The sequence below is a fragment of the Vulpes lagopus genome, chromosome 4 (genome assembly GCF_018345385.1).
Source record: "Vulpes lagopus strain Blue_001 chromosome 4, ASM1834538v1, whole genome shotgun sequence".
NCBI lineage: Eukaryota > Metazoa > Chordata > Mammalia > Carnivora > Canidae > Vulpes > Vulpes lagopus.
In genome coordinates, this window is record NC_054827.1 from 26,199,776 (window position 1) to 26,226,601 (window position 26,826).

Sequence of the window (26,826 nt, forward strand, 5' to 3'; positions counted from 1 at the left end):
TGTGGCATACTTAAGGCTAATGGCAGTGTGGCAGTGGAATATTTTTCTTTTGTAAATTATTTTATCTCTAGTCCCTGGCAATAAGGTCTGGCACAGAGTAGCCACTCAGCATCCACGGAGTGAAAGAACTGGATGACTGACCTATTAAGCAAGGGAAAGAATATTTCTTTCTTATTTTTTTTTGCGGGGGTGGGGGAGAAAGAATATTTCTGAAATAAAATTTAGGATGTGCAGGACACAAAAGATCCCGTTTTCTACTCCATCTTAATTTGTGAGTCAATCCTTGAAACAAAATGACATAGTATTTCTTACCAGGTTTTACAATTATCACTTTCCATTCCCACTTGTCTTCATTTTGATTTGTCTGTGAAGTACTGTCATCCTGAAGCAACGAGATTTCAAAGGCAAAACAGGAGTGGGAACAGTGGTGATTGAGTGAAGAGAGATGATTCAATCAGCAGTGCTAGGTGTGGAGGGGAACAGAAAAGAGGAAAAAACTGTCTACGGTTTTAAACTTAATAAAAAAAAAGTGGGGCTGAGCAAATTAGGGAGAGAAACAGTACACTGAAACACTTTTCTAAAGCAACCGTAACTAAGTATGAAGGATGCCAAGGAGGATAGGATGGTCAATAAATGTCAAACGAAACAAAGAGCTTCTGAAGAAGAATGTGGAAAGGCCATAAAAGGAAGTTGAAAGTAACTAGAAGTTTCTCTGACTCTAGGGATATAGATATTGAAAGGTTCCTAGGGATCATCTACTGCGATCCAATCTTCACAACCGATGAATTAGCAAGAGGTTAAATGACATGCCGCATGGCCAGCTACAAAGCACACTGTGGAGGCTTCTAATACAGTGCCATTCTCTCCATGCCACACTGCTACACACCAGGAGGGAAAAAGCGAGACCTTCGAATTCTTAACATTCCAAGAATGCTTGAAAAAAATAGTCTGAATAAACACAAAAAATTTGGGGGGCTTTATTAATTATAGCACATTTATTTTGTAACAAAATTATTAAAACTAATTATTTAGAATTAAATCATTGAAAACCTAATGTAAGAATCAAACTGTGTTTACCTAAGATTGATTTTTTTCCACATAAACTGTAAAAAAATTTCCATCAAATAAAATGTAGATCTTATGTAATGTCTCTGAAGGTAGAAGGAAATCACTTCAATGGAATACACTGCGTGAATTGAAGCCTGGTATGTCATTAGGTGTTAATATTTGGGTCTTTAAAAAAAAGTCAGAGTGAACGGTGGTTAACAAACCAAATTGCACAGAGTAACCTCATGACCCAAAGGATTCCTTAAATAGGAGTACAGTCTAATAATACAGGAAGAACAATAATGCAAATTCGCTTTAGTTATTATAAGTCAAAAAGGCATTCTTTATTCCAAGTAAATTTAATATTATAATTGATCAAGTATGTAAATAATTGTCAAAAAAGGCTCAGAACTTGGGGAATTTTCAGGCTGAAGATTTTACTATATAAAGTAGAGTCTTACTGGCAAAATACTAGTGTCGAGCTTATGTTAGAGACTATAGAGGAGAGGTTAAGTGCTAGACGGCTGGCAGTGTGTCCTCTGAGGATTGCATGGCATTCAATGAATTTCTGTGACTAGGGAGATAATGGTGAGCAATGAAGAAGGATCTTAAATGGTGATGGGGCACTGGAAAGGAAACAGTAATTATTTAGTATGTTAATGAATCAGATGCACTACAACTCTTTCACTAAATATTTTCTTTTCTTTTTTTTTTTTTTTTAATTTTTTTATTTATTTATGATAGTCACACAGAGAGAGAGAGAGGCAGAGACACAGGCAGAGGGAGAAGCAGGCTCCATGCACCGGGAGCCCGACATGGGATTCGATCCGGGGTCTCCAGGATCACGCCCTGGGCCAAAGGCAGGCGCCAAACCGCTGCGCCACCCAGGGATCCCTTTCACTAAATATTTTCAACTCAAAAATTGTTTCTTAATAAGAGAAAACATTTCTAATTTTATAATGGAGATCAAAGGGATAATGAGATTCAATTTTAAAGAATTTTCTTTGAAGTAAATATTATCAGTATGTTGTAGCAGATCATTAAAGAAATAGCTGGCTGCTACAAAAATTATGAAATCATTTATAATTGTTCTAAATAGCATTTGTCTGAAAAAGTCATATACATTCATATTATGAGTCAGCAAATTCACAAGATGAAGAAAGATTCAGTTACCATTATCCAAGAATCAGTAGCAACTAGTTTTTGTCTTAGTTCCAAGATAATTTAGGCCAAGAAAAGGTACATTTTTTTCTATGTCAAAGTCACAATAATATCCATAACTATAGCATTTCTGTTTATTTAGATGGGTATTGCTTGTAGGATTTAGAGCTTTCTTAACTTCTTAAAAGCTTTATTAACTTCTTGAAAAAAATTTAAAACAGAGGCAGAGAAACTAAAAAAATAAAAGAGTTTGAAAAATAAGAGTTTCAAGAATGTTTCTTGAGTTTGGGTTTTCTGACTGCCAAAGATTTTGAAAAGAGGATTTAAAAAAAAAAAAAAAAAAAAAGAGGATTTAAAACACTCCATTTGCAGAAAATACATTTTTATTTATGCCTATTTCCTCTCCAATTTTCTTTTCCTCTCCTCTCCTCTCCTCTCCTCTCCTCTCTTCTCCTCTTCTTTCTTTCTTTCTTTCTTTCTTTCTTTCTTTCTTTCTTTCTTTCTTTCTTTCTTTCTTTCTTTCTTTCTTTCTTTCAAGTGTTGGAGGGGTAGAGGAAGAGAGAGAGAGGGAGCATCTTAAGCAAGTTCATTGCCAGTGCAGAGCCTGAGGTGAGGATCCATCTCACGACCTTAGCCGAAATCAAGAGTTGGACACTTAACTAACTGAGCCACCTAGCCACCCCAAATTAATATTTCTAATAAAATTGCATAAAGGTAAAGTTTCATATTGTATACAGAAAAGATTTTGAAAGCATTTATTGAATATTAACTCTGCCAAATTCCAGATGAGTTTCCAATCTACTTCATAAGTAATAAGAAAATGATTCTAGAATGTACATAGAAAAAATCTACAGAAATGCCATGATTTAAATTTAACTGCTCTGGTAATTCTAACCTCAAACCTTAAACAAACAAAAAACATACAAAAAGTATCCTTCTGGAAACCCCTAGGTCTCATGAGGAATAAAGGTTACCTTTCCTTGTAACTCAGAGGAGCTTGTAGGACCATATATATTTCATTTGCAGCCCCCCACCCTGAGATTATAGGGATCATTAATTTTATTATTTTTTTTTAATTTTTTATTTATTTATGATAGTCACAGAGAGAGAGAGAGAGGCAGAGACACAGGCGGAGGGAGAAGCAGGCTCCATACACCGGGAGCCTGAGCAGGCTCCATGCACCGGGAGTCCGATATGGGATTCGATCCCGGGTCTCCAGGATCGCGCCCTGGGCCAAAGGCAGGCGCCAAACCGCTGCGCCACCCAGGGATCCCCAGATTATAGGGATCATTAATATAAGCAAAGCAATTTTCAATCTTTTTTTTTTCTTTGAGTAGGTACCACACCCAGCATGGAGCCCAACATGGGGCTTGAAGTCACAACTCTCAGATCAAGACCTGAGCTGAGATCAAGAGTTGGAAGCTTAACTGACTGAGCCACCCAGGTGCCCTGGTTATGTAAATCCTTTTACATGTGAAAATTATTAACAACACAAGATATAAGGATTATATGTGGAGAGCTAAGTAACAATAAACTTGTTATTGATAGGAGAAAGCAAGTATCTGGCTTATTTAAAAAATAGGTTGAGAAGAAAGTAGATTGGTGGTTTTTAGGGGATGGGGCAAAGTGACAGATGGTTGTTCAATGGGCTTAGACTTTCCATTTTGAAAGATGAAAAAGTTCTGGACTTTGTACAACAAGGTGAATACACTTAACACTAATGAAATACATATTTAGAAATGGTTAAGATGGTAAATTTTATGTTATTTGCTTTTTTTTTAACCACAATAAAAAAAATGAACTAGACCAGAAGAGTAAGGTATTCAGATTGACTAAGGATATTTTTTGTACCCCTGATAAATTGTGAGTTTATATCTAAAAAACCCAAAAAATTGAGAAAAGTCATTTGAGACTTAGAGGGTCAACTTGTGAGAGAGTGAAGACTATCACCTATGGACTTGACTCAGGCTGGAAGGACAGAATATTTTGGTTTTGAAATCTGGGGAGGAAGTAACCAATGGTTACATATTAAGTAGTCTGAATTTGAGCACAGGAGGTGGGGGAGAAATTAGCATTCTTATTGATCATTGCCCAGAAAGCTAGACAATATGGTAGTACAAAATCCTAGATTAAATACTTGGGTTGTCTCGGATCAAGTCCCACATCAAGCTCCCTGCCTGGAGCCTGCTTCTCCCTCTGCCTATGTCTCTGCCTTTCTCTCTCTGTGTCTTTCATGAATAAATAAAATCTTAAATAAATAAATAAATAAATAAATAAATACATATATACATACATACTTGGGTTTATGTATTTAGCCTATGTTTAAAGTGAGCCCTACCTAGCTATTACTTGTTCATAGGATAACAAAAAAAATAAAAAATAAACCTCTTTGGCTGACAGTATTAAAATCTAAACAATTCCAGATGGAAAGATGATATGGAAGAAAGAATGCAAGTCTAAGGCCATGACAAAGAATGGCCTCCATACCATTCAGAAAGAGCAAGACAAAAATGCCAATTTCTGAACCCCACTCTGGACCAACCAAATCAGAATCTCTGGGGGAGGGGACTAGACCCATATTTTTAATATGTTATATACGGGAATGTTGAGAATGACTGAACTAAATTTTAAAGGGAGAAACCTCTATCATTTTAATGGAGGTTAGAACTCATTAGAGACAAAGTTTAATGTTTAAGGAAATTCTTGATGACACCATCACGGCCATGACTCTGAATTCCTTAGAGGCATACTGGAGGGTCTCTACTGTTTTAAAGGGGGGATTATTGGATTAAAACAATCTCTTTGAAATATTAGAAGAGATATTCTTAAGTGAGTCAAATGGTAGTCTGTGTTGCAAGAACCAGCTGTCTGGTTAAGCTTGAAATTTTTAGAGCTATAATGAGAACTTTTATAGCTCTAAAGCAGAGATGACAAATAGCAAATATTTGGCATGAATGTTGTGCTTCTCTCTTTCCCTATAGATGCAGATTTCAAATTCTTAACATAGTACTTTAAGGCAGCCAATCAATTGTAGTAATAAACAAGATGCAACCAATTTGTCAGTATTTCTCTAGGGGCACGGGGTGTGTGTGGGGGGAAGATTGGGCTTTCTTTAAATTTTACACACACACACACACACACACGTGTAATATTTGTGTAGAATAAAATTCACTTAGCTAAATATTTAGAAATGTGTAATGCTGATATAATTTATAGACTTTGGTGTAATACATTTTGGCTTACTCAGATCTCTCTCTAAAATGTATTATTTGTCCACCGAAATTTGGAAATGTTACAGTATCATGAGAAAGCACTAGGTACCTGGAATAAGTGAAAAGAAAAAGTGGACCCTGCAAGTGAGAATTGAGTTTTATATTGGTTCATACTAGATCCCTGAATTTAGATATTATTGCCACAGCTACCTTTTGCCCTATACAAAGCCTTGAAACTCTCCAGGAGAGAATAACATATATTATTTGCAGCAATAATTAACCTACGTGGAATCTTATTCTCTAATACAGAAAGCTTAAGATGAAATAGTGAACTGTGTTCTTTCCATCTTAAATTAGTAGTTCAAGAAAAAATAGAGCAGGAAAATATTTTATTGCTTCAATCCTTAAACAAATCAAATCTAGATTTTTACAAAGAAAAACTTTGATAATATTCAATAATTTGGTTTTGTAATTTACTGTACTATCACTTGTGTCTTTCCAAATAAACCTGTAGCAGGTACTTTTGAAAGAGCGACATAAGTACTATGATCATCCCTTCATATGGTTGTTTCTGAAAAAGATGATCAAAAGCGAAAAATTTCTTATGAAAATTAAAAAAGATAGACTTGGTTTTGCAAGCAAATCTCATGAAACCTGTCTTAACTAATGCACTTATTTAGTATAGGTCATAAATACTTGAAAATGTCTCTTATGTTGTGTTGTAATAACAAGGGGCGGGAGGAAATGATTTTAACATGTTTTCAGAATAATACTAGAAAAACTGAAATCATACTTCTTTATCCAACTTGATACATTAACAGAAGACCTGAATATAAAAGTTCCAAGTATTCCCAAGAAATCCTGTCTCTCAGAACTGAAAAGAATCTTCAAGGTAGTAACAATCCATTTTTTCTTGATTTATCAATTCCCTTTATGCATTCTAAATTAAGTGCATGTCTATTCTCTGCCTTAAATAATTTCAGCTTCATGTAAGCAACACTACTTCTTGAAGTTTGCTCTCATGTTGAGCTGAAATTTCCTATAAATCTCTCTTCTGCCTGAAGCTTCCTCAGATTGTAATTCTAAGCCTTAAACTTTTTAAATCTAAAATTTAAGTTGTACTTATAAAGAGGACAGAGAATTTTTAAAAAAGTTATACTGCCTGTGACCTTTTTGACTTGGCGACTATCTCTGTTATGTTCATCTTTTTCACAATTAGGAATCCATTCATTGTTTTGGAGCACTAATCATCAAAGTAGTAGTAGTTGGAAAGAGAAGTTAATGAACTTGCATAACTGCCAAATATGTATATATGAATGACCTAGTATTTCTGATAAAATGTGATCCACTAGAATGACAGCTATAAGGTTATGTCATATATATTAATTCTATAGATTTATATACAAAATATTGTCCTATTAATTTTGATCAACACATTAATCATAGAATGTCCACAGGTTAGTAAATATAATATAAATTATTTTTAAGTTAGTTACATTTTCAAATATGCTCAATGAGCATCCAGGGGAAGTATCTTCAAATTAAAATCAGTGGTTCCACTGTTAATTTGAAAAAAGTACCATAAATATATTACAGCATATCTATGGTTCCTCTATCCTACACATATAGATAAGACACAAGAAGATGGTGAAAATATATGCTTTTAAAAGAAATTAGTATATTTCTTATCATTTGTATATCTTAAGAGACAAACAGCATTTTAAGCTTTTGCCTTTATTTTCTTTTTACTTGGCTACATTAGTTATTATGAACCATTTGAGCTACATGACATATGTCACAAAATGTAAAATTGAGGAACTAAACTAATCCTAAGGCCCCTTCAAGTCATAATATTTAATATTCACTAACACTTCTTAACAACTGTTGAGTAAAGAAATTATTTACTTTCCTTTACTAAGATTTATATACCAGTTATTTAGTACATTAAAAATACGTTTCAGTCTCCATAAATTTGAATGTTAAACTTCTCATTTGAGAATTCGTAATTATTAATCCATATAAGAATTATCTCGAGTGCTGTCAAAAAATCAGAGAGAAGGAAAGTTATTAAATGTAACAAAAGGATAAAAAGAAAATGATTTTTATCCAAAGTCTAGTCAATTTATAAAAAATATTGTTTTAGGTTTGTCAACTTCTCAAGGCAGAATGATATAGCTCTGAGTCTTCTTTCTACCAAGGTGCTATAGTTGTTTGACCACATTTCTCCTTCACTGTCTTTTGTAGCTAAGGTAAAATCACAGCGACCTACAGTGTTTCTTGAAGTGTGTTCTCCATTTTAGCAGCATTAGCTAACCTAGGAATGTGTCAGAAATGTAAATTTTTTGTCATCTCCTCACCACCCCAGACCTACAGACCATAAACGTAGGAAGTGGGGGCCAGCCATCGGTGTGCTAACAAATCCTCTGGGTGACCCTTAATTACACCAATAATTGAAAACCACTGGCCTGGAGCAACGGAGAAAAATGTGTATTGGTAAATAAGGTAGTCATCTCAATTAATGCTGCTGGGGATCAGGAAAAATGTGGCAATGAAATATCGAAATAAGTGGAGTGGGAAGAGTAAGATGGTAAAAAGGAGCGTAAGAAACAACAATGTTTTCACTAATAATGACAAGACTTACTGCCAAATCAATTCAACATGATCAGTTGATTTTGGTTCGTGAAAATAAAATTGTAGATCCATAGTAAATAGTAATATGTCTCCTTTGCCTTTAAGGGTTATATTAGGGTGATCCATCTATGTTCTCATCATCTGATCTCTTTTCAAAATTATTGACATTTATCTAAAATATTTGGTTGAGATTGGTCAATCTGTAAACTAAAGATCAAATAAATTGTATTTATTAGTACTGAACTTCAATTAACTATATGAACACTTACATAAGGAGTGTGTCCTGGTGGTAAAGGGATTAGTTTTGGATAAAGTAATTCCTAGTAATCTGAGGCAGATTTACTGGGGGTGTTCAAGGGTAGATTGTGCTTTATTAGCACAAGGGGTTAAATTTTAGAGTAACTCTTAAAGATAGTTTGGCCTAACTGAAATAAGCACAATCTTTAGCTTGGTGTCAATTTGTGTTCAAGTATATTAGTTCTGAAATACTGAATCACTTTTGAAAATCTCTGGAAAATCATATTAAAATGGGGATGGTAATAGGGTTGCTATAAGGATTAGAACAGTTACAAGGGGTTCTGCAATGCCTAACATATGATAGGTATTCAATAAATAATAGTTGTTAGTACTAATACATTTTGATCAGCCCTTCCTTTTGTTACCACCTTCTCTAAAAATGGTCATGGTGCAATTCTTCTAGAAGCTAAATTAATTTTCGAAATTACTTATCAATCATGCCGAATTATTTCCTGAAGGTCCATTGTGTGTACTCAAAAGTTGGATTAATTGACCTTACAGCTCCTATCTTCCCAAGTGAAATGTTTCTATTAATCCTAAATTGCTGTATAGAAATATGGTTAAGAGTTTGAGATTAGTTGAGTGAAGTAGTACCCCCTCTTACTCGATAGATCTAGTTCATACAGTGATTTCTTTAGCCTTTCTTTAATGTGTTTCAATTGTCACCCAAACAAATAAATAGGATGGAGTGGGGCCATAGTGGTAGTGGAAGAAATTAGTGCTCCTACCCACTTTCAATAGGGTACAGTGTATGAGAGGGGGAAAAAGAAGGGAGGAAGATTATGAGTGATGGAGTTTTAGAATTCTATGTTTATAGATGATTATAACATGATTTATCCTTTCTGGAGAACAGCAATAGATAAAATTCCATAATAAATTTCAAACTATTTTGTCCCGAAATTCTAGACGGCCAATCATTGGTATAAATCACATTGCTAGTCCGAAAAACCTAGAAATAAAATACAGCAGCTTCTGAAGCAAATTAGCAAATGATAAGGAATTTTTTTTTTGTCTAGGTGTCTTGTACATACCCTTATCTTTATTCCTAAATTATTATCTTATGGTTCTGTTGTTTTATTTGCTGGGTAGCACTTACATGTGTTTTGGTAAAGTTGCTCTGAATGTTTGAAATGGGAAGCTAAGGACAATTTCTACAAAATGGCAAGGGCAAATAACTGCCAAACTAAACTGTTCTCTCATATCCCACTTAGATTTCAAACAGCATTGAAGAAGAAACCATCAAGAACCTAAGCTGTATGTTATTTTGAGAAAATAGAGGAGATAAAAATGTATACATTAGCCAATTCACTCTATATAATTTGTTGAGAACTGATCAACTATTTGCTGTTGTGAACCACCACCAGGTTAAAGGCTGTTTCAGTATATGGAATATGTCTGAAATGGAATTTTTTGTGCACAGATATTTTTGAAATTAATAAAATACACATGTGTATACACATTTCAAAATACTTTGGTTACTCTTAAGCACAGTCTTTGATAAACAAATGGGCACCAACAACAGCGGTCTAGGGGGAAAGATGTCTCTCTTCTCCATTTTTTCTATTGAGAGTGGTGGTGGCACATTGTCCACTGGAGAATTGGGGCACCTACGTAAATGCATTTGGGACAAAAAATCTGTGTGCTCTTCTCTTCCCCTTCAATCATCAACCTTGGTAGTTTCTCAAGGCTAAAAACAAAACGAGCTCATTATTATGTCTTATCTTTGCATACCCTAGTATTTAACAAGTCCTCTAAAGTAGAACCATACTGTTCACAGTTCAGTAACCCTCCTGATTTCCTTTGTTAAACGTCATTACTTGTAACTTACTATGCTCAACAGACCAAGGAAATAGGGGTCAAGGGTAGTACTTTATTCTCAGGGGGACCCTGCACTGATAGTAGCAGTGTATTATTTAGCAATGTAATTTTCAAGTTATTTCAGGTACAGTGACATTTCAGGAAATGATGTTAATTTTTAAAATTCTTTTGCCATGCAGAATATAAGAAATGATCACAGGATGTGTAGAAACAAGTGATGCTTCCAAAGAATAAGACCTCATATAGATAAAAAATATTTCTGTAAGAAATTAAAGCATAGGATAGTTGTGTAGTTAGTGTATAACAGTTTGATCTTAAAAAGGACTAGGAACAAAATTTCATTTTGTGTGGCTAAAAAGATATATACATATGATTAAAAACTGCCACTTCTGCATGTTCTTTGGGTATCATCACAGGTTGCTGCATTACCAGTTATTTTTTTTTTTTACCATTGTTATTAATATAGAGAGACTGTCTTACACTTTCCAATTCTCTATTTTTTCTTTCGTACTCCATTGATACAGAATTTTGGAAGTTTAGAGTAGGAGGGAACCTTAGCTTCTAGCATGATCTTGTTCATTTTTTTAAAAATTATTTTACTTTTAGAGTGAGTGAGCAGGAGTGGGGAGAGAGAAAGGGAGAGAATCTTAAGCAGAGATGAGTGCAGAACCCTACACAGGGCTTGATCTCATGACCCCGAGATCATGATATAAGCCCAAATCAAGAGTTGGATGCTTAACAGATTATGGATTGAGTAACCCAGGAGCCCCTTGCTCATTTTTCATAAAAGGAAGCCATCCTACTGAAGTTCAATGGTTTGCTGAGAGGCCATCCACTGGCAGAATTAGGTCTTATTATTTTTTTTAAATGATCTTTTAAAGGTTAAATAAGTAGGGATTTAGTTTTGAGAATGTCTTATTTCTCTCATTTTGTTTGTTGATTTCATTTGTTATAGGCAAACAAAATAAGCCACTACTTTTCTCTTCTCTTACTTGTATATTTGCTACCTATAGGCAACAACCTCATCAAATCCACAACAAATAATAAATAAAATTCTGAAGAGTATGTATTATACTACAGAACCATTTTTCTCAAAGAAATATAAAATACTAAATATTACTGAATATAGGAATCTCAAAAAATTGTCTTTAATTAGTCAAATAAAACAAACAGGTTTATACCATCATTTTGATAAAGACAAACCCTGCAAAAGTATTTTTTCCCCAATCTTCACTTTGAGCAACTCTAACTTTTAACTACTATGAGCATTTTTCTTAGGGATTACTTTCCCTTTTCTTTACCCCCTATTATTTCCTGGGAACAATGAAAACTTTGAAAAGAGTAACATAGAAACTATATAGGGGGAAAAACTAGAAGACAGGCCATTCCTATTCAGTCTTAGAGATAAGTCAACAACAGAAAAGAAGAAACTGTATATTCCATTTAAATGAGTATTTTCTTTATATTCACACCGCAAACCTACTTCACTGTAGCAGCAATAATTTCATTATAAGTAAGTTTTTATTCACTGGTAGATGTCATTGGCCTCAATAAGAATAAGCAATTTCTCACAAAGGACGTTCGAAAGAAGATGAAGTTTGGAAAAACATAATTTACCAGAAAGTACTAACATGGGAAACTCCTTGATTAAGGATGGGAAATTCCTAATTCTTTTGCCTAAATTTAACCAAACTCATTTCTGCAGGACAATTTGCCTTCCTTTTGACCCCCTTCTTTCAAAAAGACGCCAAACACATAAACCATTTTAAGCTTGAACAAGTAAAAAATGGAAATTTTTACCAATGTTACAGTTTCTGCCAAGGATGAGGAGTTATTCATCATTTATGCTTTAAAAATATATGTTTAAGAGGATTCTGTCTTCTAACCACCTCTCATTTTATAAACAAAATCATGCCACCAATTATGGAGATATTATTCTAAAGTTTAAACCAATGTTTGAGTTTTTTTAGACCTTTTAACATTTTCATAAAACTTAGATACAAATCTATTAAAAAGATTCCTCCTCAATCCTCATATATTTTAAGGTATTTCTTTTTTTTTTTTTAAACAGGATTTTTTTCTTTTTCTTTTTTAATTTTTATTTATTTATGATAGTCACACAGAGAGAGAGAGAGAGAGAGAGAGAGGCAGAGACATAGGCAGAGGGAGAAGCAGGCTCCATGCACCGGGAGCCTGACGTGGGATTTGATCCCGGTCTCCAGGATTGCACCCTGGGCCAAAGGCAGGCGCTAAACCGCTGCGCCACCCAGGGATCCCTATTTTAAGGTATTTCTAATAGCACTGGATCTTTTACTCTGGTTGATTTGGTTTAAAACTAGATAGTATCCTTCAAGGTTCTAGTATGGGACTTTCAATTTGTCAGATATTTTTTTCTTGGTGGCTATTAGAAAAGTGACTTTAAAATCCATGCTTGATATGAATGAAAAGAGAATAATGATTTTTTTTTGGGTGGGGAGCATTTGAAAAACTATTAAAGCATTATGTTAATGTCATTTTAAAAAATCAATTTGTGTTTTATACTTTTGTAGCAGAGAAAGGATATAGTTTAGTTTATTTGTAACCTCATAGTCCCAAAGTTTTTACTCTCTCTCTAAACCACTTTAGTACCCCCTCTGGTCCCAAGGACATTGGATGACTCTGAGTCCTTCAGTGGGGAATCCATGCTTTAAACAATCAGGATTAGTGTTACCCCTTTGTGTAGTTTGGATTTGACTACCTTGCTAAATGAATTATTTATTCATAACCTTATCATCATTAAGATAAAAGCTCATGTTAACAAATCAAGAGATTTCAACAGTCGTAGCATAACTTTTCACTATAGTCTAGCGCTCATTTGCTCTCATAATGGCAAGGTCTTTGGATAAAAATAAGGTAATATTAGCAGAATTAGTAAAACTTGACTGAAAGTGATAATTTGTTAAAGCTTTTGAATACACGTGTTTTTCACTGGAGAACATAGTTAACCTAAAATAACACTTGGTAAAATAGCTTAATATCCTGCCAGTCCTGAACCATATTACTTCAGGAAAAAGATCAATACTCTTTGGGGGAAGGAAGATGGGAAGACAGGAAAGGCAAGGTGGTTAGGGATAGGGAAGGGAAATTAAATATTTATACATTTTAAAATTAATATATACATAGATTTGCATTTTAAGTAAATATAAGTGGGATTCATTCAAAATTTCCTTGAGGTTCCCTTGGTGTAATACTATAGTTCAAATTAAGTGCTATGTTAACTAGATCAAGTATGGTATCTGAGTTAAAGGGAAAAAATTCACTTAAAATGACATCTAAAATTGATAATACTAGGTACAGGACAGTGTATATATTTTCACTTGTATGTTTAAAAAGAATGTATGTTTATACACATATGCTTGAATATTCAGAGTAACTCTAGAAGGATACACAAGAAATGGGTAACACATGTTATTACTTTTCCTTAACTGTAGCATTTAAATTTTGTACCATATATGTTTTCCCTATTCAAAAATATTGACTAAAAACCCACTACTAAAATAAATAATTTTAACAATCATGTCAAATTAAGAAAAAAAGACTATTTTTTTTTTTTTTTACATTATACAAGATAACAGCAGACTAATGCATAAATTGTTTTTCCAAGATCCACCTACATAAATTTTGGTATGTTTACTTTTTCTGACCATAACTGTGAACTAAAAACTCAAATTTTGCACAAACTTAACTTGGGAAAAACATATTTTTCCCTGTACCTCGTTGCTACAGTACTGTGGACTATGGATTGTCTCAACAGTATGCTAACATCCTTATTTGCTTCCTCTGAGTAGTTAGCCATCAGCCACCATTTTACTATGAAATTCAAGAAATCTTTAAGGAAACTTCAGGACTTACAGAATCTTATTTGGCAGTGATAAATATTAAACCTGTATTATTCTGTTGGCATAGAACCAAATTTAACTTCTCTTTGTGGTTTACTTTAGATTTTATCCTGCCAAAGATGTTTGGTTTTTTGGTATAGACAGACTATGTGGTGACTAAGCCAAGCCCTTACATAAAGCTTGGAATAGGATTTTATAAATAGTTCCAATGAAAGACATTTTGAAATAAGCAGGGAAAAAAAAATCTCACACTTATAAAAATTATTATCAGAACACCACTTAAAAGTTCAAATTAAGTCCTAATCACTTAAATATTAAAAAACCATAAAACAAAATCTAAAGGAGTGATAGTACATACATCAACTTTCAATGGTAGCTGCTTAATAAAAATGAGTGTCTGAGGGTGGATTCCAATTTCATCCTCTTCAAATTGTGCAGCTCAGATAAATGTTTATTTTACTGAAAATATTTGCAAAATTACAATATAAATACATGAATATATTAAGATAGAATGATTATATATAATGTATTCTTATCCATATATATAAAATGAATGCAGTAAATATAGCATATTCTCAATGAATTGTTAGTACACAGTGTTTCTTAGTAAAGTACATACAACCTATTATTAAGCAACAATTATCTAGTTTTCAAATGTACATCTCAGGAAGTTTTTAGGATGAAAGGATACACTAAATCTCCCAATACCCTTTTTGGTTGGTGAACTTTAGTTCTGCAATTTTTGAAATAGTACTGTTTATTTTAGCAATGGTTCTTAGGCTCTTTGGATTTCTTAATTTGAGACTTTATTTCTTTAGTCTGGGTGTTTTCTTAATGACACCGTATCAGCCAACCATATTTTTAATGCTAACACAGTATTATGTACTGTCTTTTCATTAGTCATTGTAACACACATCAACAATGAAACAGAATTACTAAAAATTTTTTTGTCTGCACAGATTCTCAAAATTAACTTTCAGGGTATTATGGGTATTATGGGGAGTTTCAACTAGATATAGTCTCAACTGTAATACTAATCTGGGCTAGACATAGTTTTTTATTGATTTTAGTTCTTAAGAATACAGATATGAACTCTACTTTAAAAGTGTTTGTAAATGTATTGGGATTTGTTTCAAAAGCATCTTCTACCCTCCTCCATTACACTGATTTAATGGAAACTTGTTATTATAGCAGTTCCAACACAAACATCTGCATGCAAGAGATCACCCTACATATTCTAACTACATAGATTGAAACACATCCCACCTGTCAAGTGGCATAAATGTACATCTTCTATATACAAAAGGTAAAGTGCATTATTAAATTAGTGAACTGACAGATTGTCTGCCTGGACCATATAGCTTTCAAATAGACAAATGTGAAATTCTTCCATTAGAACCAATTATTTCAAGAGGTTCCAACTAGCTTTTCCACCCTGTCGTTTATTTTTTGGCCATGCTCTTTAGTGCAAATAAGCTTGTGTTTGACTCAAGTTTAAGGGACATGGCAGTTTGGGGCTTTAACAAGGAAAATTATAAAATGTGGCAGAATTTTTAATACTTTTATAATACATTGCATCTTTTGCATATAAGCAACAGATTAGTGCTGCTTTCAATTGCTAGTAGCACACTGCCAACTATTATGAGGAACCCGTTTCCAAATTTCATACTATTAGCTTATATTATTACAGTTTTGAGTCTATACCACATTATACTTGGGTTATTATGTGCAAACATCATCAGTGTTTTAGAATTATACAGTGAAATAGTAATTTTGGTTACTACCTTGAATGCTCATTTTTTGACTTCTAACATCCAGTTGCCTTAAGAGTTTAATGTCTCCAAGGCAGGGATTCTATTATTTTGAAGAATACCATGTACACTTGCAGCTTCATTTATGTTACAAATGACAATAAATAAAATGTATATTGCACAGATAAAAATAGTAGCTTATTTTATAAGATACATGGCAATACATGTCCTAATACCAGAGTTTTGACTGGATCTTATTGGATTATGGCTAATGGATAATTGGGAATTTTAAGTATCAGAAAATCATAACATCACTTCATTTTTCAATGAATACAGATAAAAAAAATGAAACAAAAGGACTGGCAGAAGGCTTAGTGATTCTAAAGTATATCCAGTTGCCGGTATATACGCATCTACCAATCTATAGCTTTGAGACGGTAATAGCTGTGAAGTATACAAACAATGTTGAAGATTTGGCTATTTAACTAATTCTTTACTTAAATAATTAATGCAAAATTAATATTTATATACAATGAATTAAAGATATTTAAGTCTGACATAGTTTTATGTATATGTATATATACACTCATGTATGTAAATATATACATACACATAAACACTCAAATCTTATCAGACTAAAAACCAAAAAAGAAATCATTTAGACTTAATGGATATAAATATTTTAGGAGGGAAGGTGTTAAGAGAGAGTATATAGTCATAGCAATAGTGATAGGAACACTCGAATACTGGGACATTCATAGCTCCAGTTTGCCAAAATCTGACAGGTTGGTAATTATTAATAGGCACTATGATGGGCAGCAATAACAATCAGTAGTACAGTAATTCAAGTGCACATCACTCCTTCATATACCAAAAACTACTTTTTATCAAGTCTACAATAGTTATTTTACAGTTAGGACTGTTTAAAGATCCTTGCTACTTTTAGAGTCTCAACACCCACCATGTGCTATTAACTCTAGTACTAACATTATCTTCTAACCTTCAGTTGTTCCGTAGTAATCCAGATGGTCCACAATTATAATGATCTAATGAGATTCCTTCATACTACTTGAGGAAATGTGAAATACAATCTGAAAACCAATACCAGCATATATGTCTGGGTTACTGATTGCTTGTTTTTTAAATAAGGTGAGTCAGTAAAATTCTTAATTCACAAAGGTCTCTTACTGATCCTGCTTAAATATATTTGGGGATGAACTTCTGAAGAAAAAAATTATTAAAATGATTTTGAACTACTTATAGCATATAAAAGGAGAGCTACATTCTGATCTCAATCCATGCAGCCAGCTCTCATCAATGAGAGCTATATTTGGGGGTTGAAATCAGTGTCTGGCTCTTAAACATGATTATATGGACTTATTGTGTGGGAGGTGAATAAAGCCAAGATAAAAGACAGTAATTTCAATCAGAATAAAATGCAGCTCAACAGATAAAATTCCAGTCAGTTAATACAGGGTGGGTTGGTACACATATACACTATCTCCACTTATTTAAAAATTGCTTAGGTATTGTAAAATTGCTGTGGCACTTCCTGGAGAGTAATTTTTAATACAGGTAAATGGGTGAGTCTAGTGTAAAGTAAACTTTTAAGTATCATAAAGAGCACCTTGGAAAATGCCTGAATTTTCCTTTCAAATACGTTTACAACCAATCCTTAAATAATTTTTTCCCAGGCTGAAAATTTGTATTCTAAATGCTTTTTAGAAAAAGAGTTTTTTTTTTTTTTTTTTTTGGAATTAAAATACCTGTAAAAGCCAGGTTTATATTGGAAGTGTTGACATGGTTTTAAGGGTAGCAGTTGCAAAAGTGCTACTAAAATGTATTATTACAGATGTATTTTTGTATCAGTTAACTGGTGCACCAACCCCTCTGAAATAGTGCTAAAGAAGCATGAAATATAACACCTTGAGTCCATGATATATTTTGGGAAAAAACCTCTCACAACCTTCAAATTAGCGCAAAAGGCTAAAATACCAAGATTTCCATAGCAAAGCCATAGGATGAAGCCTCCCACTCAACAGTGACATAAAAGTAATTCCCAAGACTCTGGAATGCCAATAAAAATACGTGGTACAGCGAATAGAGGTAAAGATGGGATTACAACTAGTTTAGAAGAACCAATTAAAATTCTCCCACGGCTTTGATATGGCAACTATAAACTGCAGGGTTACCACAAAATTTGAAATTATAGAATACTACAGTAACTGTGAGATTTGATTCTTTCTTGGTCCTTTTTGATATTCAGTTATCCAAAGAATGACTAATATATTTCTATATGTACTTTTATAGAGAAATATATTTATACTATACTTGAGGTCAATTTCTGTTTCTGTGGTAACTGCCCTACAGGTAAGCTTAGCAGCTTTTAATGAAGTAGGGATGGAATACTTTTTTGGGGAAACTTGTTAAATAGAAATTCACACTTCCATATTAAGTATATGTATATTTTCTCAGGATTATGTCATAGTGCAGTGTAAATCTTAGTTATTGTATTTAGAAGGTCAGAATGTCACATTTTGTGCTGATTTGCATACTTCAATAGTCTGGAGCAGTTGAAGCAGCTAAACTATTTAGCTCTGGGAAGGTTGGAATTCCCATAAGAATTCTAATGTTCTACGTATGACATGAGAATCAGACTCCTTGAAGTATAAACTACCAGAGGTATTACTGATAACAAAGGCCCCCCCCCCCCCCCCGCCAAAAAAAAAGAGGATAAACTTCTTCAAATGATTATGGATCAGTACTTTTAGCCAATTTATGATTTTAAATTTTGCCTGATGGAGTTCAATTTCACTCTAGTCGAGGCATTCTTGTTCTTCACCACTGGCCCTTCTGCCATCCATTCTCTTTTCTTTATGGCTGTTGCAAATTTTCCTCATCTCTTCTTCATACTTGATAAAATTCTCCCCAAACCTTGTCCAAGCTTTGAATGGAACAGTAATAGTATTACGGTAAGGTGGCCTCACCTCACTTACCTTCAGGAAAATTCCATATTTATTAGAGCCCACATCAAAGTAGAACCTTTTATTGTCCACTCTGAAAGAAGTCCCCTCTGGGAGTTCAAGTGGGTCCTCATCTCCACCTCTTCGTTCTTCTATGTCCCCTTCGCCATAGTCTTCAATGAGCTGAACCAAGGCATCTCGAAACTCAATCATTCCTTGTGCTGGGAGCACAATAGTCTGCTCTTGGCCCAAACTATGGCCAAAATAACCTATCATGCCAGTCCCTCGCATCATGGTTTGTCTAATTCTTAGGAAGCGACCCCGCTGGTTTTCCTTTAGGTCTAGATAATATTTCCTATTGTCCCTTTCTATGTAGTCTGTTTTGAGGACACTATGAGGGTGCTCCTCGGACCCTACAGAGACAGGTGGGGAGGGCGCCGCGTGCTTCTGTCTCCTCCTGGAGGCTTGATCTTTGCCGTGGCCATGCTCCTGCCGGTGGCCTTTCAGGCCCAGGTGGGCGTAATGCTCGATGAAGTCCCCTAGACAGTCCTTCAGCTCCGCTGCCACAGACAGGGACAGAGTCAGTTTACTCTTTCTGATATTGTCCTGCCGGCCTCTCCCTATCCAGACTTCGGCTATCTTTAGGAACCGGCCCCGGGAGCTTTGCTTTACGTCTAGGTAAAACCTCTTTTTCTGGATGTCCACTCGTTTGGAGGCCAGCTCCTGGATTTCGGCTGCGCCCCCAGCCTGATTAGGGGTGGCTGAAGCCGCGTAGTGGGGGTAGTGGGAGTGCTGGGCCTGGGGATAGAGTCTACTCTTGCTTAGGCCAGAGCCCCCTACAGTCTTGCCGCCGCGGCCGCGGCCGCCGCCGCCTCCCCTTCGCCTGGCTCTTTCCATCTTCAGCTGCAAGTGACAAACAGACACACGGGGTGGGGTGGGGGAGGGGTGTTGAGAACAATCGCAGACGCCCCTCGGCCTGCGCTGCCCCCGCCTCCGCCTCCGCCCGGGACCCCCACACCGGGCCGCGGTGCACGGCGCCCGCCGCCGCAGCGCCCGGCTCCCGCCTCTGCCGGACCGTCGGCGGCGACAGGCGGCGGCTGGCGGCTCGCGGCTCCCGGCTCCCGGCTCCCGGCTCCCGGCGCCGCACCGCGCACACAGCATCCCTCCGCCGCCCCGGCCTCCCGCTCGCTGCCGGGCCGCCAGCCTCGGGCTCCGCAGCCCCGGGGTCCCCAGCCAGCAAAACACTCACATCGACACTGCCATCACCGCCGCTACCGATGCCCTTCACCACCGCCGCCGCCGCCAGCTCTCGGCCCCTCTGCTGCAGCCGCCGCAGCCGCAGCCGCTGCCCCCCGCCAGCTCCCCCGCCGCCGCCGCCGCTCGCACCGTCCCCCGCCGGAGCAGCCGGGCAGGGGCATCGCCTGCGGCGCCCGCCGCCGCCGCCCCTCCTGCGGCCGCTGCGGGGGCCGCCGCCTCTCTCCGGGCACCGGCCCGATACCCGCCGGGAGGGGAGGGGGTTGGCGGCAGGGGGCGGGCCGTGGACCCCGCCTCCTCCAGCAGAGCCCGGTGAAGGGAAGAGAAGGTCTCGCGCTCTTCCTCCGGGAGCGCCGAGACCGAAGCCCAGCTCGCGGCGGTGGAGCGTGAGTGTGAAGTGACTGGACAGGTGTGAAGACGGGAATGAGGACGGGGGTGGCGAGAGTGCTCAGACTTCTCCAGGTTCCGCCGGGATGCTGGACTCTGGCGGCCCACCCGCGTCCGCGCGGAGACTACATCTCCCGGAGTACTCTGCGGCAGCGAGAGCGTCTGCGCACGCGCGCCGCGCAGCCAGCTGGGCTTGGGGGCAGGGCTGCCTCGGAGGACGAGGACGGGGGGCGGGGCGTCCGCCTCCGGGGGCAGCTGTGCGTCGGGGCGTCGGGGCGCCGTGACGCGGCGGCGTGCGCTCCGCAGCGCGGGAATAAGGTCTGTGGAGTTTTGGGTTTGGGTTTCTAGCCTGGATACCGGGGTCCCGGGGCCTTCTGTTGTGGCGCTTCACAAGTCATCCAGCGGAAGGAGGACACCGGTTGAACTGACTCTTCTCATGGTAACGTGTCCTCTGCACGCCTGGTTCAGCGAGCTCCGGGGCCTGGGGTATCACTCGCGCTGTCTCCGACAGTGGAGGTGCTCAGTCCTGCAAAGCAGGCCTCTGGGCAGTGTGTGGGACGTGCGCTGGGGACGGGTGTCCTCCTGCCCCTTCGCACCAGGAGCATCCAGGGGAAGGGCCCCCCACCTGCCGCTGCCTGCCCAGAGCTCCCCTCCCTCAGCCCGTGCCACCGATTGCCTGTCGTGGGCCTTTAGGATTGTGTCCTGTGCATCCAGCCTTTACTGCTGCAGAAATGGATCCACTCCGTAATTACGCAACAGTCTGGGGAGATAATTTGTAATTTAGCAAATTAAATTGGATTTCTTCACTTTAAAACCCTTCCTTCCTTCCTTCCTTCCTTCCTTCCTTCCTTCCTTCCTTCCTTCCGGGTAGATTTGAGTATGTGAAAATACCAGTCCCTATGGTCGTGAAATCTTAGGATGCTTATTTAGGAGGCTTTAAGTCATGGTACTTCAGGTTTTGCATACTTTGGTATGTTAATTTTAGGATGATGGGACGAATAGGGCAGTTTAGATTTTGATGTCATTGAACAGTCGTCTCCTTTTATTAAGGAGGATACAACATCCCCTCTGGGGATACAACAGTGAACAAAATGGACACAAATCTTTTTGCTTGTGGAGAAGAGACCAACAAGAAGTCAGATGCCCAGTATGTCAGAAGGTGAAATGCCTTTGAAGAATAATAAAAAAAAAAGAGGCATGATAAGTGTGGGTGGGAGAAGGGAGCTGCAAATTTACAACAGCTTGTCAGGGCAGGCCTCACTGAAGAGAGAATTTTTGAGTAAAGAGTTGAGGGAAATGAGAGAGCTAAGTCTGTAGCTGTCTGGGGCAAAGGCCCTGAGGAAGCCTGTTGGTGTGAGATAGTAGTTGTATAAGAATTGTAGGAGATAAAATCAGATAGGAAAGAGCAGGGGACAGATAGTGTAGGACCTCGTAGGATATTATGAAAATTTGGGCTTTCAGTCTGAGGGAAATGGGAAACTATTGGAGAGTTTTGTCAGGAAACACCATCATCTGAATGATTTTTTTTTTAAAGTGGTAAAATGTATATAACAAAATGTGCCAGTATCACAGTTTTCAAGTATACAATTTAGTGACATTAATTACACTTCCTATGTTGCACATTTTTAAAACTTTTTAAACTTTCTGCCAAACAAATTCTAACTAACTGGTTAATTAAACAATAACTTCCCATTGCCCCCTCTGCCTAGCCCCTGGTAACCACTAATATAATCTCTCTTTAAGAATTTGCTCATTCTTGAACCATAATATTTGGGCTCTTAAAATTTATTTTTATTTTCAATTATTTTTTTTAATATTTGTGGTTTTGCATCTGGCTTATTTCACTTAGCATAATGCTTTCAAGGTTCATCCACGTTGTATCATGTATCAGTTTCTTTTTACGGTTTAATAATATTTCATTGTGTGATTAGGCTATGTTTTATCTATTCATCTGTTGATGGGCTCTTGGATTTTTTTCCCCCCACTTTTGGCTATTGTGAATAATATTGCAATGATCATTGGCTTACAAATATCTGCTTGAGTTTCTGTTTTCAGTTCTTTTGGGTCTATATCTAGGCGGGTACTTGCTGGATCATATGATAATTCTGTTTAGTTTGTTGAGGAACTAACTGCTTCTCTACATTGGTAATACTTTTTTCTTTTTTCTTTTTTTTTTAACCTTCAGCCAGTGATGTTGCAAGAATTCCAATTTCTCCATATCTTCAAATAATTTTTTCTTTCTTTCTTCCTGTTTTTTTCTTTCTTTTTTTTTTTTTTTTTAGATTTTATTTATTTGACAGTCAGAGAGCACAAGCTGGGTGGGGTGCAGAGGGACAGGGAGAAGCAGACTCCCTGCTGAATGGGGAGCCCAACTCGGGGCTTGATATCAGGACCCTGGGATCATGACCTGAGCAGAAGGTACATGCCAGACAGAGCCACCCAGGCGACCCTCCTCTTCTTCCAGTCTTTTTTTATTTTATATTTTCTAAATAGCCATCCTAGGTGGTGATGTGAACTGATATCTTGTTATGGTTTTGCTTTGCATTTCCTTCGTGACTAATGATGTTGAGCATCTTTTCATGTGCTTCTTAGCCATTGGTATATCTTCTTTGGAGAAATGTCTGTTCAAGTCCATTGCCCATTTTTTTTTTAATTTTTTTTTTTTAATTTATTTATGATAGTCACAGAGAGAGAGAGAGAGAGGCAGAGACACAGGTGGAGGGAGAAGCAGGCTCCATGCACCGGGAGCCTGATGTGGGATTCGATCCCGGGTCTCCAGGTTCGCGCCCTGGGCCAAAGGCAGGCGCCAAACCGCTGCGCCACCCAGGGATCCCCTCCATTGCCCATTTTTAAATGGAGTTGTTTATCTCTTTTTAATTGAATTGTAGGAGATCTTTTTTTTTTTTCCCCCAAAGATTTTTATTTATTCATGAGAGACACACAGAGAGAGGCAGAGACACAGGCAGAGGTCACTGTGGGGAGCCCTATGCGGGACTCCATCCCAGGACCCTGGGATCACCATCTGAGTCAAAGGCAGATGCTTGACCACTGAGCCACTCAGGTGTCCCTGAATGCTTTTTACTTATTTATTTTTCATGTCTAATTTCTCTGGCCAGAATTTTCAATACAGTGTTGAATAGCAGTGGTGAAAGTGAATATCTCTGTGTTTTTAAAACTAATTCTTTTTAAAATCGAAGGATAGTTGACATGAAAGTTAAATTAGTTTCAGTTGTATAGCATAGTGATTCAACAGTCATATGCATTATTAAATGCTCACTATTCTTGTCTTGCTCTTGATCTTAGGGTGAAAACTTCAGTCTTTCACCATTGAATATATTAGCTGTGGATTTTTTATGAATGCCCTTTATCGTGTTGAGGAAGTTCCTTTCACTCCTAGTTTCCTGAGTCTTTTTTTATGATGGAAGAGTGTTGGATTTTTCAGATTCCTTTCTTGTGTCAATTGAGATAATTATGTGATATTTTTCTTTCGTTCTATTAAAGTGATACATTGTATTGATTTTCTTATGGTGAACCACTCTTGCATTCCAGGGATAAATCTCACCTGGTTATGGTATATAATCCTTTAAATTGAATTATCAGAATCATTTTGGCTACTATTTTGGGATTAGACTGTAGAAGCAAGGAGGTAAGGAGTAATATGGCTCGAACCAAGAGTTTAGCTGCTGAGGTGATGAGAGAAGGTAGATTTCAGCTTTATTTTATTTTATTTTATTTTATTTTAAATTTTTATTTATTTACGATAGGCACACAGTGAGTGAGAGAGAGAGAGAGAGGCAGAGACATAGGCAGAGGGAGAAGCAGGCTCCCTGCACCAGGAGCCTGACGTGGGATTCGATCCCTGGTCTCCAGGATCGCGCCCCGGGGCCAAAGGCAGGCGCTAAACCGCTGCGCCACCCAGGGATCCCTCAGCTTTATTTTAAAGATAAAATTTTTGCTGATCGGTTGTGAAGTGTGAAAGAAAGAGTCAAGGATGACTAAGGTTTTTGGCTTGAGTAATCAGAAAGATGAAGGTGCTCTTGCTGAGAATTGTAATTTATAGAAGGAGCAGTTTGGGGAACTTTTTATATGTATTGACTATGATATGCCTTTTGGAAATTAACTCTTTAGTAAGTAATTGGATATACAAGTTTGAAGTTCAAAGGAGTGGCTTAGGCTGCTTATATATTGCTGCTATAGATTATTTTAAAGCCATCAGACTATGATTTTCAAAGAAGTGAATGTAAAGAATAGAGAATGAAAAGGTCTGCGACCTAAATTTAGAATGCTATGATGTTTAGAGATTGGGGAAATAAGGAAGGATCAGCAAAAGGTACTGAGAAGGAATTCTTAACTGATGTAGGTAGAGAATCAAGAATTGTCAATAGAAGCTTTTTAAAAAAAGATATTTTTAGTCTATTTGAAAAAGAGAGTGAGAGAGAGAGAGCTAGCGCATGCATGCACATGAAAATGAGTACAGGGAGGAGCAGAGGGAGGAGCAGAGGGAGAAGCAGACTCCCTGCTGAGCAGGTGGCCAGATGTGGGGCTTGAACCCAGGACCTTGAGATCACACCCTGAGCCCAAGGCAGCCACTTAAGTGACTGAGCCATCCGGGCACCAGTCACAGAAGCTTAATGAAGTGTTTCAAGAAGGTGAATGTGACTAATTGTGTTATGTTGCTGGTGTATTGAGCTAGATGAGGACTGAGAATTGACTGTAGGATTTGGCAAGTTGAAAGTCATTGGTTCCTTTGTAAGAGCCCTTTTGGTGGGGTGGAGCATTTAAGAGACAATGGAATGGACGGAAATCCAGAGACTAGTATAAATGACTCTTGAGAATGGAGCAGTTAGCCAAGAGTATTTTTTTAAGTTGGAAGACATTGCAGTGTGTGTATATACTGATGATGGGACTTTGGGACTTTTCTGGGAGACTAGTAGAGAGGTGATGCAGGAGAATGGTGAAAAATGCCCCTGAGTATGGAATCTAGTGCACACATGGAGGGGCTGGATTTTGGAGCATAGTTAGCACACAGGGATATATATATGTGTACCTATTCTGATACCTATATCGATATTGATATCCATGTATATATATATTTCTCAGGCTTCTTAGTAACATGGGCCAGTTCCCAATTCCTTATTGTGAGAGATATATACTATAATATATATATGAATCTATGTATTATATATCATTATCTATATTATCTATATTATATACATGTATACACACACAAACACATACATGTAATCTGCCATTGGCAAACTGGAGACAGGAGAGCTGAGGGCATAGTTCCAGTCCAGCTCTGAAGCCTGACAACCAGGAGAGCTAATGGTATATGTTTATTCCATGTCTGAGTCTGAAGACAAGAGAAGACTAATGACAGATTGAATACAGTCAAGCAGAGAGAGGGAATTTTTTCTTCCTCAGCCTTTTTGTTCTATTTAGGCCTTCAACAGGTTGGACGAGGCTCACCTACATCCGGAAGAGCAATCTGCTGTACTCAAATCTACTAATTTAAATGCTCATCTTATTGAGAAAAACCCTGACAGACATGCCCAGAATAATGTTTAATGAAAACCCTGGGCACAGATTGGCACAATAAAATTAACCATCAAGGTAGTGTATATGGGCATAGATAAAATTATGTGAATAAACTACAGGGTAGGGACTTATGGAAGCAAGGTGGTCAGCTGAGAGTGAGTATGGGGGAGAAGTTTTGATAGGTTTAAATAAAGAGGAAGACATATGAAGCGGAGGATAGTAAATAGGTAAGTGAAAAGCTGTACAATTGCTAGGAAGATGGAGGATCCACTTCAAGTGGGTAGTCATAAATTTAAGGTGAGACCGGGCAACATGGTTGTGTTTTTCATTTGCTGCATTCATTTAGCTGCAGCAGTACAGGCACAGAGTAGGCAGATAATTTTTTAAATTCAGGCAGGGTTAGAGTTTTGACAGGAGAGAAAAACAAAGCCAGAGATGGGCAATGAAGTTAGGGGAGTATGAAAGGAAGTGGTTGGTGCACTTTGATGGCTCAGTTGGTTAAGCGTCTGCCTTTGGCTCAGGTCATGACCCTGGAGTCCTGGGATCAAGCCCCTCTCACCCCTTCCACCCTGCCAGGCTCCCTTGCTCAGTAGGGAGCCTGCTTTTCTTCTCCCTCTGCTTGCGCACTCTCTCTGTCAAATAAATAAAACAAAGAAAGTAGTTATAATTTTGCAATTTAAATTGGTCAAGGAGTAAGTAAGGACTACTTGGTGGTGAGGAGAGTGAAAATGTAGTAGGATTATTGGATTATAGGTCTTAGTTGGGTCAAAGGATTGTTTGAATTGAGTTTCTAGAGGGAATGAACCTGAAAAATAGGAGATACTGATTGGAGAATCAGATGCTTGCAATTGAGATTATGGAAGGATTCAGTCATTGGTAGTGACATGGC

At 37.6% G+C, this 26,826-nt stretch overlaps 2 protein-coding genes across 5 annotated transcripts in view; one reads left to right on the forward strand and one right to left on the reverse strand.

Moving 5' to 3' along the window:
- PURG (purine rich element binding protein G) overlaps positions 1 to 20,252 on the reverse strand; it is a 39,713-nt gene extending 19,461 nt beyond the window's left edge. Inside the window, exons 1-2 of one of the 3 annotated variants that reach the window (XM_041752936.1) lie at positions 20,008 to 20,249; positions 18,783 to 19,661 (exon numbers count right to left, since the gene is read on the reverse strand). In XM_041752936.1, the coding sequence (XP_041608870.1) occupies positions 18,783 to 19,655 (873 nt within the window). In that variant the 5' untranslated portion in view covers positions 19,656 to 19,661; positions 20,008 to 20,249. Of the gene's footprint in view, positions 1 to 16,434; positions 19,662 to 20,007 lie in introns of those variants that run through there. The other 2 variants (XM_041752937.1, XM_041752935.1) reach the window with 2 other exon arrangements.
- Positions 20,253 to 20,635: 383 nt separating this feature from the next.
- Positions 20,636 to 26,826, forward strand: part of WRN (WRN RecQ like helicase) — a 144,923-nt gene continuing 138,732 nt past the window's right edge. Inside the window, exon 1 of one of the 2 annotated variants that reach the window (XM_041752866.1) lies at positions 20,636 to 20,717. Coding sequence is in view for 1 of the 2 variants with exons in the window: in XM_041752865.1 (XP_041608799.1) it covers positions 20,836 to 20,838 (3 nt within the window). In the remaining variant the exon portion in view is untranslated. Of the gene's footprint in view, positions 20,839 to 26,826 lie in introns of both variants that reach the window. The other variant, XM_041752865.1, reaches the window with a different exon arrangement.